The sequence below is a fragment of the Carcharodon carcharias genome, chromosome 20, assembly GCF_017639515.1.
Source record: "Carcharodon carcharias isolate sCarCar2 chromosome 20, sCarCar2.pri, whole genome shotgun sequence".
NCBI lineage: Eukaryota > Metazoa > Chordata > Chondrichthyes > Lamniformes > Lamnidae > Carcharodon > Carcharodon carcharias.
Window position 1 is genome coordinate 82681899 of NC_054486.1, and position 15520 is coordinate 82697418.

The 15520-nt window shown below is 39.0% G+C and overlaps 1 protein-coding gene across 4 annotated transcripts in view; it reads right to left on the reverse strand.

Annotated features, from left to right (window-relative positions):
* The window catches only part of eml5 (EMAP like 5), a 192310-nt gene that overhangs the window by 3638 nt on the left and 173152 nt on the right, over positions 1–15520 (reverse strand). For all 4 annotated transcript variants that reach the window (XM_041214377.1, XM_041214374.1, XM_041214375.1 and 1 more), the window contains 9 exons: positions 15064–15237; positions 14575–14783; positions 12766–12923; positions 10563–10677; positions 8375–8563; positions 6978–7150; positions 5795–5957; positions 4803–4906; positions 439–592 (listed from right to left, as the gene is read on the reverse strand). In XM_041214377.1, coding sequence (XP_041070311.1) covers positions 439–592; positions 4803–4906; positions 5795–5957; positions 6978–7150; positions 8375–8563; positions 10563–10677; positions 12766–12923; positions 14575–14783; positions 15064–15237 — 1439 coding nt within the window. The remainder of the gene's footprint in view (positions 1–438; positions 593–4802; positions 4907–5794; positions 5958–6977; positions 7151–8374; positions 8564–10562; positions 10678–12765; positions 12924–14574; positions 14784–15063; positions 15238–15520) is intronic.

Below are 15520 nucleotides of genomic sequence, written 5' to 3' on the forward strand. Positions count from 1 at the left end.
TCATTCTATGCTAATTGATTCAGTCATTGTCCTGAGAGGAATAGGGATTGTCTTTCCTGAGGCATGTGATCTGGAAGAAAATGAGCAATGTAGAGTGGGTAGGATTGGATGATAAAGAAAATAAATCTTAAGTAATGAGCTATGAGGACAGCATTCTGGGGAAGTCTAATATTAATGGAAAGTCAGAGGATAAGCCATCAACTACAACACAAGTAAAGCAACTTGAAACTAAACCATGAATATTTTTTTTCTGGAAGGCATATTATAAAAGCGCATGTTTAGGCTGGAGTTATCTAATCCAATGTCAGATGATTCACTTAGGCATCCCTTTAGTAAACTTCTCTCGAATACTTATGCAGCTTAGGAAGAGAAGAAAATTTGTAACTGGAAAATAAAATTTGGCCCATATATCATAAGATGATAGAAAATAAGACTTACAAATTTTTCTGTGCATGGAAAGTCGAAGAGTTTTACCATGCCAAAATCATCTCCAGTTACAATGTTCAGACCCGAGTGTGAGACACAGGCACAATTCACATCAGCTTTATCGAGATTTCGAGACCAAATTCCAATGACTTCATCACCTAGAATGCTACAAGAAAGAAAACTTGTAAATTGCAACTATATCCCCTGATTTCTTTAACTTCACTGAACACAGAAATGAAGAGATGTCTGTGTTTTAACATTTCTTGCCACATCCATTATAATTTGGAGATAAATCTAATGCTGCTGGAAATGCAACATGTATAATTTATAGTTTAAGATTTTTGTTGAGAAACTTTTCTTGTCCTCTCATTGTGAACTGACTGTGTAGTTTCCACTTTAGATGCAATCAGTAATTTTTCTGAAGTGAAGGTTCAAATTTCCAGCCAAATCAAATTGCATAAATCAATCAAATTCTCAATGATAATATTCTTGAAAGAGCTGTAATAGTTTATTTTTGTCCCTTGCACTAAAAAAATGAATTTGAGTGGTAATGGTGCAATTTTATTAATATAGCTAAAAATAGATTTATCGCAAACAGTGAGCATTTTAATAAGTGTCTAGTTTATCAACTGAGTAATCCTCAATAAAAAAGACTAAAACACTGAGCCATGTTACTAGCCTAATTGGTGCATACTAGTCAGTTTCTTAGTAAGTTAACGACTTTTTAGTATTTAAAATGTTTACCGGTGTCTTTGCGCCTAAAATAAAAGCTGAATTTGAAAGGCTCCTTGAAGAGCTAGAAATGGAAGCAATCAAAGAAACTCACCGTGCTCATTATTTTGATTTGTGGGTGGGATTGGCTTCCAGCCCAATATTTTCTTAAACCAGTGTTAAGGTCGTAGAAATTCTATTTAAGCTTAATGTAGTGTGCTTGAAATGTCCAGATTTTTAGTTAGTTTAGTTAATCCAGTGATATACCACAATATCTACTGCTGTAGCATGCAGAGTTGAACAGAAACCCTAAATCCTATGTTCAGCTTATTGGTTATAACATTTTTAAATCTGATGGTTTTTGACCAAGGCCCTGTTCCTAGATGAACAAATTTGAATTTAATGGCACAGGACGGCCATTCACACTCAAAGGAATATTGGGCAAATTTTCAACAAGAGAACAGGGATGGTTGATTTGTGCATTACGCACACTTGGGGCAGAATTTTTACCTAGGCGGGCGGGCACGTGCCCGACCTACTTGAGTGTAAAATGATGCATGTTGATGTCAGGCGAGCGCCCCGATGTCAACGCACAGTGGCGTGATATTTCGGTTGGCGGGTGCACGTGGGAATTGGCAGCGCCCGCCGATAATTAAAAGGCCTGTTAAGGCCATTAACAAGGTACTTGAAACAAGTTTTTCGCTGCCCAACCAACTTTACAGTTGGCAAGCAGGTGAAAAAGCCAAGCGGCCTTTGCACATTTTTGGAAACCTCATCCACGGGTGGATGAGGTTTCCAACATCAAATAAAAATGAAATAAAATTTCATTTATAATATGTCCCTACTCATGTGATAGAGTCACATGAGGGGACATGTTATAACATTTTTCAAATCTTTTTATTTTTTTTTTTGAAAACTCCATCTCCCTGAGGCAGCTCTGTGCCTCAGAGATTTTCAAGCGCGCACACGTGAAATTCAGCTTGCCCTCCTCCCCTCCCTCTTCTCCCCTCAACCCCGAACGATGCCGCTTATGTTTCACACTGGACGGGCCCGATCATGGGTGGCTGTCGACTTCCTGACTGAACACCCACCCCCCTCCCAACAAGGGCAAAATTCTGCCTTTGATGCCTCCAGCAAGAGGCTCAAATCTTTTACGTGATCCAACTTCATCTAAATATTTTGGGTGAGCTGACAGCAGAAGTACGCAGGCAAGAGGGAAGGCAAACAAAAACCACTGTTGTTTTGACCCCTGGCTTGGTTACTTAATACTTGGCATGGCCTGCGCAATATAAGACAAATCTGGCAAAGGACCGCTATATAAATAATAAGACCTCTACTTGTTTTTTGGAAATCATATCAGGCAGGCCTCATAGAGGTGTGTTAGTATGGTGACACTAGATCAAAGCACTGTAATCTTGCCACATCCAGTTGTGAATGGAGGAGGCCTCACAAACATCTCCAAGCTCAAAGGGGGAGAGAAGCCTGAAGCATTTGCAGCCATCTTCAGTCAGAAGTACCAAGTGGATGGTCCATCTCAGACTCTTTCTGTAGTCCCCAGCATTACAAATGCCAGTTTTCAGTCTATTCCATTCACTCCACATTATATTAAGAAACAGCTGAAAATACTGGATATAGCAAAGGTTATGGGCCCTAGCAGGTAGTACTGAAGAGTTGTGCTATGGAACTAGCTGTTCCCTTGCCAAGCTGTTCCAATGCTGATTGAACACATTAGAAAAAGTTGTAGTGGCAGAGGACTGAGGGAGAGCTAATTTATATTTCCAAATGTAGATCTTTATGGAACAACTATTATATATACATATCAATTGTTCCCCACACCTTTCTTTGATTCAAAAAAGGCACAATGCCTGGACATGTTCCTTTTGCCTGCAGAGGGCAGGTCCCTGCATATGAATATAGTAAGTGTAAGTGAGCCACATTGTGAGCCTAATTGATGATCTTAAATTGGTTTTAAGTGCAATTTTTAGCACACTTGGGATTGTACAGAGAGTGCTGTCCAATCATAGTAATAACAACATATAGGCCATGATTCTATTACTTTGAATAGCCAAAGGGACGTGCTGTTTGATACAATCTATCAGTTGTTGCTTCCTTTGAAATTTGGCATTCTCCTGATGACTGCAAGATAAAAAGCTTCGACAGCATGTCTCATTTTTCAGCAATGCTCAAATTAATTTTTAAAAAAATTCTAAATGCATTAAATAAACTATGTATCTCATCTCATTTCTAACAGATTTACATGAGGAAAGATGGGAGGAGCATGAATGCCAGCATGTTCTGGTTGGGCCAAATGGACCTTTTATGTCATATACCCCCTGTAGTCCTATGTAAAGCATTCTGTCTGGATGGTTTCAGAATTATGAAACTAAATTAGCAAGACAAACTTAGTAATGGACTCAACAGTAACAACAGATATGTCACTTTTCAATGTTCAGAGAATGTGACAAAACGATTAAAACCCTAGGAACTTTTTGCAGAAAAATAGAACACAAGTCTTCAAAAGTTATGCAGTAGTCAGATCACACTCAGTATGATCTTCAGTTTCAGTGACCACATCATGAAAAAGAACAGCACCTCATTTTTCGACTTGGCACTTCTGCACTATGTTGAGTTCAACAATTTCAGACCAATTTTTGTTTCCTTTTCTTTGTATCTTTCAGTCTTAATCTTGTTTTTCACATGTTTTTGCTTTTGGATGGTGGCTGTTGCTGCTTCTGCCATTCACAACTCCTCAGGATATATTCTGTTACTTCAATTGTCCCATTACTATTCCATTTGGCTCTACCCCACCAACTCTTCTCATTTAATATCTCCCATCCTAACATAAATCTTCCTTTTTGTTCTTTTTCCACCCTCTCCCCGTACCCTCCCCCAACCCTGTGACTTACTTGAAAGGCCATCAACCTGAACCATTCACTCTTTCTCTCTTAACAGATGTTGCCAGACTTGCTGAGTATTTTCAGCATTTTCTATTTTTATTTCAGATTTTCAGCATCTGCAGTATTTTGCTTTTGCATGAAAATGATATATAATATTGAGAAATGATAGAGAAGAACAAGAAGACTGACTCAAGTGTAAAGAGCATGAGCTATGAGAAAAGGTTAGAGAACGACGTAAAGGGAAGCAGTAACGTGATGGTAGCAGTAAACTTGTACAGCCCAGCTTTACAATGCAGAAGAAGCATGTTTAAAATGGCTTTGACATGCATAAAATATTATAAATTGCATGGTTACCTTATACACAAATCATTACTTGAAAATAAAACTAGGAAGTAGAACTGGAAGAAACTTTTGGAAAATATTTTGAAAAAACATCAATTAAGAATTTCTTTACCAAATGATAAGTATTTGGGCAGTGTAGCTGAATCAAAAACATTGCAACTGTGCAAAATATAGTTGGGTGCTGCAATGGAAGAGTTTAGCTACTAAAGTTAGAACTTGAATGTATCAAATGGTCTTCTCCATGACCTTGCTCTTTATTTGACATTGATAGCAAAAGGGCTCATCATGATTAGTGTTAATGCTGTAGAAGACAGACCAGGCCGCATCAAAAAGCCTTAAGTTTTGAGCAATAAAAGTGTATTGCTAACTACTGTTAGTGCTCCCCTTCTAAACCTGTACATTAAGGTTCAAATAAATTTCGTTCACCTGGTCCAAGTAGCCCACGTTATTCTGTCTATCTGAGACTGTTCAATAACTTGTTTTCCTAAAGGCACCTCATACACCAGTCGCTTATATGATCCAGTAGAAACCTGTAAAATCAATAATCTTGACTAAGCAGATAGATAGCCACATAAAAATTAAAATTGCTTGAATGCTTTGGTTTAGATGATTGAATTCTTAATAACGGTAGGCTTTATTAAATGGATAACTGTACTGCAAACATTAACCTTTACACAATATTTCCTATCATGCATTCTAGATATGATACAGTTCATTGGTTAGCACACATCATGTTCTCTATATCCAGAGAAATAATGCTTATTGCATTTAAACTATACAAGGTATTTCATTTATCCAAGGAATTTCATATAAACTATACAAGTATTTCATTTTTTGAAACTGAAAGATGACCTTAAGGGATGCGTTTCATCTACAAATATTATGTCTTTGAGGAGAATTATCTATTTCAAGCTGCTTTAAAAACGTCTTGTATTCAATTGATCATCTTGATTCACATGATTTTAGCATTTTAAAAAATTCATTCACAGGATGTAGGCATTGCTGGTGAGGAATATCCTCAGTTACCCTTGAGAAACACTGGGGCCTTCATAACTGTCCTCTACAATAGCCCAGCAAGCCACTCAGTTGTTCAGAGTGAACCAACCACATTGCTGTGTACCTGGAGTCACTTAGACCAAACCAGGTAAGGATGTCAGATTTCTTTCCCCAAAGGGCATTAATGAACTACCAATTCGATAGTTACATGTTCACCATCACCAATACTAACTTTTCTTTTAATTCCAATTTTGTTTAATTAAATTTTAGCTCCTCGGCTGCCAGGATGGGATTTAAACTTGTGTCTGCAGATTATTTGTCCAGGCATCTGTATTACTAGCCCAGTAACATAACCAATATGCTACCATGCACTGTGATTCTTAAAACCTGTGTAGTCAAAATAAAGAGACTGCAGTTAATACCTGGATATAATTGCTGTCTGCTGAGAAGTCGATTTGGATAACAAAGCTGGCAATATCTTTACAATAGCTGATTCGATTTAGTGCTGGTCCTAGCGTGAGGTCATAAAAGTCTATGGCATTCTCACATGTCCCCACAGCCAAATATTGAGAGCTAGGACTGAATCTGAACAAAAGATTTTAACCATCAAAATACATTCTTCATAAAAATATAGTGCAAAGAAAATGAGTAATTTATTTGCAAACTTATAAAATGACTATCATAATGTTGCAGTATAATTAAGACTTCAAACTATTAGTAGGTATTAATCAAACTTATGACTGATAGGTCCATAGATCCAACAATTATGCAGAAACAGCCAGGTGATCCATTCTAATCAAATCATTGCATCCCTATTATATCTATCTCAAATGGATAAGCCTATAGAACCATGCAGCAGCAGTTATTGCAACATTTCTGACACCTAGAAACTCGCTTTTATAAATTCACAGTGAAGGTGATGATGCTAAAATACCACTATTTTATAATTATCCACATAAACAGTCACGCTATATACATCTTTAGTGCATATTTTATTTTTCCCAAATACATATGATTAAAAATAAGATAGCACCAACGAACATACAGACATAGGAATTAGGAGCAGGAGTTAGCCATTTGGCCCCTTGAGCTTGCTCCACCGTTCAATAAGATCACGACTGGTCAGACTGTGGCCTGAACTCCACAATCTGTCTATCCCCAATAACTTTTGACTCCCTCATTAGTCAAAAATCTATCTACCTCCGCCTTAGAATTATTCAATGACCCTGCCTCCACCACTCTCTGGGGAAGATAGTTCCAAAGATTCACAGCCGTCAGGAAAAACCTCTTCTCATCTCCGTCTTAAATAGGAGACCCCTTACTTTTATACTGTGTCCCCTATATATAGTCTCTCCTACAAGAGGAAACACCCTTTCAGCTTCACTTTTCCACAGCACACTGAAATGCAATATTAAATATGACTTCAATTCTTCAGTTACAACAGTGGCCATACTTTGGAAATACTTCATTGGTTGCAAAGTGCTTCGGGACATCCTAAGGCCATGGAAGGTGCTATATAAATGCAAGTCTTTCTTTAATAAAGACCAACAGTACTGCTTCAAATTTTAATGCCTGACATTCTTGAGTTTGCCTTGATTTGCTTACTTGATGTCCTGAATGGCAGATCTCCTATCTCGTTTTTTGCCCCAGATGGTTAGTGATGTCACCACAAGTATAATGAACTCTCCATTTTTCATACCGATGGCCACCATATCTCCCTCAGGGCTGTAGGCAACTGTTCGAGCAGGGTGCCCCAGGTTTACTTTATTCAGCATCTTCTGTTACACGATTAAAAATAAGGGCTTAGAGCTAAAAAATGCACATCAAAATTTCTCAGTTTGCTTACTATTGGTGTAGCGTTCTAATGCTGTCAAATGTTTCAATGATTACTTTGAAGAGGGGAGAAAAGTAATTTTACTTTAGAGTTAAGCCATCTTAAATCTTAAAATCCAATAAGTAAAGACTGAAAGCTAGTTTCCTCCACAACGATCGTTTTCAATCTGCCAATTTCCAAAAGTCATCACAGTACCTTCCATAAAATTTGATACCATGTAGTTGCCCGATACCATTGCTTTTTACGTCTTTATGATTGATTCATTTTCCATTGAAAACATTTGTTTCCGAACTAAAACATCCTAGCGATAACCTCGTCTGCATTTTTAAAAAATAATGAAATCATAGTTCCTGTTTTCATATACTTGCAGATAAGACTAGAAAATGAGGCTCCCATTTGTAGATACAATTTAGGATAAACTGCCATCTTACTGGTTTCCTTCTTACAATTGGCTTGTTTCTCTTATTTCATCAAAAATGGCTTGTTCAGTATGACAACAATGGGGAGACTTTTCTCCCCCTTGGGCGGAGTGGGCGTGGAGCCTATCGCCGCCCGCGTTCGGCTGCGTGCTGCTAGTTTACGTGGCCGGGCCAATTAAGGCCCACCCAGTGTGACGCGCACCTGGAAGCGCTCAGCGGGAGGAGGAAATCTCCGAGGCACGGAGCGGCCTCAGTTCAGTGCAAAAGGTGGTAAAAATAAAAAAAAATTCAGACATGCTTATGAATTTTAATAACAATTTTTATTTAGTTAATAAACCCTTCATGAAGCCTCATCCCGCCCGTGGATGAGGTTTCATGAGAAATGAGACGGCCGCCTGGGCTCTTTGCCTGCCCGCCAATCTTAAGGTTTCATAGGCAGCCCTGACAATTGCTTGAATTAGTTTATTCACGGCCTTAATATGCTTTTGACAGTTCAGCCGGTGCGTGCCTGCCGAATGGAGGATCAGAATGACGCACGGTGATGATGGGACGCACGCCTGAGGTGACCGTGCATCTTTTTGAGTTAGCGTGCAGAGACCACCCCCGCACGCTGACCAGAAGATTCTGCCCAATATATTACTTTGTAAGGCAGTGACATATTGACACGTGATTACAGTATTACTAACTACCAAAATAATTGCTTGGTGAATATCCATCTTTTAGTGTTGCAACTTAAACTACACACTTGCCTTTTCAGTAATGTCCCATAACCTAACAGTCCCGTCTTCTGCTGCAGACAGAAAGATATCTTTAATAGGATGAGTTGAAAGACCCCAGATTGGTCCATCCATGTGATTGTTAATTAAAATGTTGCATGCAGCATTCTTCTCACCGACTTCGATGATCTCTGCATTTCTCGTTCCAACCAGAATTTTTCCCTGTTAATAAATCAAATCTTAAAAAAAACTTTCACTACAGATATCTCTGAACTACCTTCATATCAGTGTTAGGTAAGGAATTTCAGGATAGTGACATCGTGATTATGAAGGAATGATGATATTCGTCCAAGTCAGGATAGTGTGCTATTTGGAGCCAATGACGTTCTCACAATATTACTGCTCTTGCCCAATTTGATGGTAGGGTTTGCAAGGTTGGATGGGAACATCTCTTCTCAGCACAGGTCTGGACAACCCCACCTTGCTTAGCAGAAATTCCAATAAATAACCACGCCCTTCACCCACTGAGCAAAAACTTTGTTTCCCATTCCCTACTAAGGATAGAGGTCCTGCCACCTTCCTTCTCATGCGGCCAAAGCCTGGTCATCTTGTGTGTTCCACTGAGGATGCAGATGACCATACTCACATCACAGCAAAAGTAAAAAACTTGGCCTTTGCCTCACCGCCACTGAAAACAGACTTGCCCTGTCCCTTTCTCATGTGAAGAACAAATCCACACCTCCTGTTTGCACCCCAGTTTCCAATTAGAACAAATTTGGGACCAATCCCTGCCCCCTGTGACTAGTAACTCACCTCGCACACTGAGAATCAAATCTTTCCACTTCCCAAATGCTGAAAAATAACTTGTGGCACTTGCCACTTCTCAATCAAGGCCAACTGAACACCACCCCCCCCACTCTCAGACAGAAACCCCTCGCTTCCCCCTAATGCTATGAGAAGACACAGGTGAAACTGGCCCCTGGCTAGAGAGCAGTTGTTTCTATCACCAATTGAAAAATTGGCTGTGGCTCAGATCCACCCAACCCTCTTTATCCACAGTTACCCCTCGTACACCCTGCAGTTTTTTCCTCCTCTTCTCTTCCATCTCCCTCAATAAATTAATATAGTTGTCAGCACCAGTTAGTTAATGCAGCCAGTGGACTAAATAAATTAATAGAGGACAAGCCAAAGCCAGACCTTGCTGGAGTGGGGCATCTTGCCACATACGATATTGGTTAAGTTTTTACCTGCACCTTTCAGCGGAAAATAGTTTGCACCATAATTTGCTGGAAATGCAAGTTTATAACAGCATTGGAGAGGACAACGGGGAATCTGAGAGACCTTAGGCGAATGGTGGGACCGACTGTATCTCCTTAACCAATGAAATTTAAAGATACAAAAGAAAAGAGGAACATAGGAGAAGGAGAGTGAATTAGAGTCACATTAGGTACAGAAAGAAATCTAAAGCAAGGGAAGTAAAGTTAGGATTAAGAAAAAAAGGAAAAGAATGAACGAATATTAAAATTAAAATTTTACATTTTTAAATGTCTCTATCAACAATTTACGATGCAGAAATGAAATTGAACTACTGACATAGTTCCCAATCTGAACCAGAGAGGTTGATTGGCATCATGTTAACAATTATCAACTTGATAAAAATGTACTTACACTTAAGTTCCAGCCCTAACTTTCTGTTTAATGGGCAATTAATGAGCAAATCCAGTACACTCATCAAATAATGGGGAAGCCAATTGCCAGGTGCTGTTTGTGAAGCAAAGTTCTGGAGGTTCATAAGCTATGCAGTATCTTTTAATCTCCTGAACGTGCTTACCAATTTGTGTACTGTAATAATAGCAGCAAGCGCTGTTAACACACCCTTTCCCAGTAAGATTTAGCCCAATAAATGAATAGAACAGCTGGTACTGGTGAATTAATGTCTCCTTCCTAATGGAATCAATGCTGCCTGCTACACCAATGGCCACCAGCTGACTTTTACAAGTTCTACAAATATATTCATACTTCATTTTCAGAGTGTAAAGCAGGTTAAAAAAAAACTAAAAGCATCTAAATCTTGAAAGTTTTCACGTCCACCTCTGATTTAATATTTGGCTTACGCTCAGTGCTTCACCTCTTCCAGAGTCGCAAGTACACAACTGAATCCCATCAGCTGATAAATCTCTACAGTGCGTGAGCTTTGTTTTAGCTGAGACCATAGGCATACCTTACATCTGCAAACTGAACGCACAGTGTCCATCGCCTGCCCAGTTTCCAACCTGAATGCACGACAACGTTTCAGTTCTTGATCCCACAGTTTCACTGCTCCTCCTTCCTTTGACCTGATAAAACAAAACCAATGTCCCAGTTTCATAAACATCAGATTTTTTTGGTGTTATGTTTTTCAATATTCGTTTGCGGGATCTAGGCATCACTGGCTAGGGCAGCATTTATTGCCAATCCCTAATTGCCCCTGAGAAGGTGGTGGTGAGCCACCTTCTTGAACTGCTGCAGTTTGAACATCCAGGAGTTAAAATTCCTTTCTTTTGCTAATTTTAGTGGAAAAATAAAGGTGGTCTAATGCAAATAAATTACTCAATCTTGTTTAGTACTAAAAGAATTGCTATCCATTCAACAATAGGCAACTCGCGTTTATTTAGCGCCTCATACATAGCAAAACATCACTGGGTGCCGAACAAGAGCATTTGACCTCATTACAGTTTTGGTCCAAACATGGGCAAAAGAACCGAAATTCAGAGGCGAGTGTGACTGCCCTTCACATCAAGACAGCATTTGACCAAGTGCAGCATCAAGGATTCCGAGTAAAATTGAAGGCAATGTGAATCGGGGGAAAGCTCTTTGCGGCCTGGAATCATACTTAGCACAAAATAAAGATGGCAGTGGTTGTTGGAGACCAATCATCTCATCCGCAGGAGTTCCTCAGATTAAATGTGCAATCTCAATGTAAGATGTTGTTAAATATTCACTTGTTTCATCACCAGCACACCATTGCTGTGGTTTGTACCATTTACAAGATGCACTGCAGCAACTTTGAAATCACCTTTCAAGCCCACAAACTTTTACTACCTAGAAGGACAAGGGCAGCAAGCACATGGGAACACCACCATCTCCAAATTCTCCAAGTCACACACCTTCTTGACTTGAAAGTATATTACCATTGCTTCATCATTGCTGGGTCAAAATCCTGGAATTCCCTAACAGCACTTTGGGGGTTGTGAGAAATGGATTTTTAAAAATATCTGTTTTTTGGGGAATATTGTGTTATTCTGTGTGTGTGTGTGTGTGTGTGTGTGTGTGTGTGTGTGTGTATCTGTATGAGAGATTTAATTAAGCTGCACAGAGATTAATAGGTGGCAAGTTGTCTGGGGAGGTTAAAACATGAAAAGGATAGAGGTGTTAGGTTTGAGGTACAAGTAAGTAGGTTAGATATTTGCATTTTTAGATAAGTTGAGAGTTTGTTTGAATATCAAAGGACAGTCAGAGGTGCAAAGAAACAGGTTTGCATCTTGCAGGATTTTCATAGGTAACTAGAAGGGGATTATTATATTTTATTGATCTGAAAGCAAAGGTAAAATAGAGACATGAAAGATTTTGTATTTGGAAAAATTTGAGTTTCAAAGATGTGTGAGAGCAATGGAACCTGAGATGAAAGGGGAATATGGTGGATGCTTTGCACTGGGAATTATTTTGCTGACTCGGGAAGGCCAGGGAGTCATTTTTACCACTCTGAATCCAGGTTATGGTTTTCACGTTGCTCATAGCATCCCATGCCATTCTTGTTGGGAACTTCCATGGGAAGGATGGGGATGACAGTGCTGTAACCATCTACTCCAGTCCCTTGGTAGAAACAGGACATTTGAGTCCTTCTAAAATGCTCACAGAAATGCTACTTCACAAATAATGATGCTTGCCCCTTTAAGGTACATTAAGCCTTTAAATCCTTCTGCAAGACTGATTTTCTACCCTCTAGTAACAATTGTTTTTGTCCTGCAAGTTCAAACCGGTTACACAAACAATGCTGACTCCAGAAATACACCTGAGCTCAAAGCATTCTGCCGCACCTTGTGATATTTTTGGAGTACTGTTACAAATTGGACTCTCAACTTCTGCGCTTGTGTTTGATTGAACAAAGATCATTGGACAGTGTGGTTGCATAAATGAACTGCACATCTCCATAATCTTAGTGGTTAATGGACAGTACCCATATATTACTCTAAATCATACAGCTGGAAGTATTTACATCAGAGTTATAACAATAAGAGAAGAGAAAAATATGAAAATGAGTTTGGCCAGTCCCTTCAACAGATGTGAACCTGTAAATCGTGTATATTTCAACGTGCATAAGGAGTCATCACTGCTTATTCTTGGACTAAACATGTAATGAGTTGCCAATGTATCTTTTTACTCACGGTCTTTCTTTCCCTCCTGTTACAATCAGGCCATCTCGTAATGTTGTGTACATCGTGAAAACAGGCCCATTATGCGCTTTGGCTACAATTCGGACCAAAAGATGCTCCCTCCAAACATAAACGTCTCCACTGATGGTACCCGTAAATGTCAAATTATTCTGCAAGAGGACAGATTAGTTTTCACGCAGTAACTGAAAAGGAACAAATCACTGTAATAACGATGCACTTAACAACTCTATACAACAGAAGGGCTGAGATTCAGGATTTTAATACCATGAAAGCCTTTAATTATCTTGTTTAGGTTTCTTTCTGAGTTTACATTATCCATTTCAATTGGTATGAATGAAAAAAAGAGCTAGTTAAGTAAGGGAAACTGAAGTATAAATGAGGGATATATTAATTAAATTCTGCATATATAGAGTTGTATTTGAACCTTTACATCAGGGGTGGTGAACCTTTTTCTCATCATGGACTATTCACACAGACAAAATCAGTCACAAGCTACACACAAAAATCAACTTTTTTTTTTAAGAGAAAATACAGAAACGTTCAACTCACCTGTTGTTTTGTGATGGCTGAATTTGATTATTATATTGTTAAATATTGTTATAGTAATTTAGCTGACACTTTCATCTGAAGCAAATTCATAATGATGATGATAAATGCCATTTTAAGGCGCTACTGTCATAAGTCTATATTTTAGAAACCTTGCTGCGGGTCGGATGAAGTTGAGCAATGGGCCGAATCTGGCCCATAGGTTCCCTGTCCCGCCCCTACTTTAAATAATTATTTAATGCAAAGTTGTGTGGATTGTCATGTAGAGGGAATTGTCATGTAGAGGGAATAAGGGAAATGTATAAATACTTTTGTAATAAGTATTTGGATTCATAACGTACTGAACTTAGAACTGCAGCATGTTTGAGTCCTCCAACTAAACTAGCAGGTTCAGTTGTAACTGCTGTCTTAAGTATACGTTTAAGTGCTATTATAATGTACTGCATACTTAATTACTATGTGACACTTGATATTTAATATTTAGAACATTATCAATTTGAGGAGTAAATGATAACTAAGAATTCCTGCTCTATCAAGGCATTTCTGACATTTCTGGAACTCACCAATTAGAGACTGAGCCTTCAAATGTACAAATTAAGAATTTCTAAAAAAACATTAAATGAATTTTTCTAAAGAAGTACATGCAATGTAAACACCAAACATGTCTTAGTAGCACTGATGTGCAGAAAACTAATGGTTGATGTTCTGACCTTTTCACTCATTTGTTCTTGGGAGGCTTGTAAGTCATTTTTAGGAGCTTTTAATGCCGACTATGTAAAACAATGTGATCGAAAAAGAAAGAAACCTACATATTTGGTTTGATTCAGCTTTAAAGAAAAATCTAACATACGCCATACAATAGGAGAGACAGTGGCAATGTCACTGGACTAGTAATCCAGAGGCCCAGGCTAATGCTCTGGGGACAAATGTTCATTGAACAAAATCTGGAATTAAAAGCTGATCTCAGTCATAGTGACCCTAAAACTGTTGTCGATTGTCATAAGAACCCATCTAGTTCGCTAAAATTCTTTAGGGAAGGAAATCTGTCGTCCTGACCTGGTCTGGCCTATAGGTGACTCTCGATCCACAGTAATGTGGCTGACTCTTAACTGCTCTCTGCAATGGCCTAGCAAGCCACTTAAATCAATGGCAATTAGGCCCATGGGCAACAAATAATGTTGGCCTTGCCAGCGATGCCCTCATCCCATGAAATAATAAATATATTTTCAAAAAAGGTTAAAAAAATGTACTTACAGCTCCAAAAGCTACAGCCAGCATTGTTTGCATCCTGGCATCCTCAATTGAATTTAAGTTGCCCTTTTTGCTCTGTAAAGCTTTGCCAGCGAAGGTCCAAAACCTTACATGTTTCATCCCCACTGACACAAATTGAGTATCTGAATCTGGCCTGAATTCTGCAACAAAAATTCTTTTGGTGTGACCACTTCTACTGGCAACTTTGATACCTAGGGGAGAAAGGCAGGTAAAGTAGATGCAAAAGAAAAAAGATTGCTGAAATAAATTACAATTATATTTTGCATTTAGCATTCTAAAAGTCTTTTAGGGTTCAAGTTTGATTGGCATTTAAAATTATGATAATTATGTTAATGCAGCTACTTGAACTTCTCTTTTATTATTCATATATTAAGTTTCTCTAAATTCAAAGAGATTATTGACCCATAAAAATGTAATAAACAAGTTAAATAATCATTGGTGCTCCTCTGCTGTCTTCTGGGTTCATCTCACCTTCTTGCCATCTCCAGACAGTGATGGTGAATTGAGGGTCTAGTCCTACTGAGAGGAGGAGTTTGCCTGTGGCACTAAAACTGACACAGCAGACACCTTTAGAATGGTAACACCGGAGCACAGAATGTGTCTGTTTGGTTGTGGCATCCCAAATATGAATCAGTGGGGCAGTACCTGAGAAAAAGAATACTATAATCAGCTATATAAAATCTGCAAGCCGGTGTCATTGTACCAATATCAATCTTGCACCCCATGCAAGGCACAAAGAGAGTCATCCATCCTCTCCTCCAAATCCAGCATTATGCATTCCTTAGGTGACAGTACAGAAAGATTTGGGCTGGGATTTTCTGGCCCCGTTGCGAGTGGGACCCTCCGCAGGCGAGGCAGCGCCCCAGCCAGAAGCCCACTGACTTGCGGCAGGATCGGAAGATCGCGGTGGTGGGCGGGTGCAGAAAAT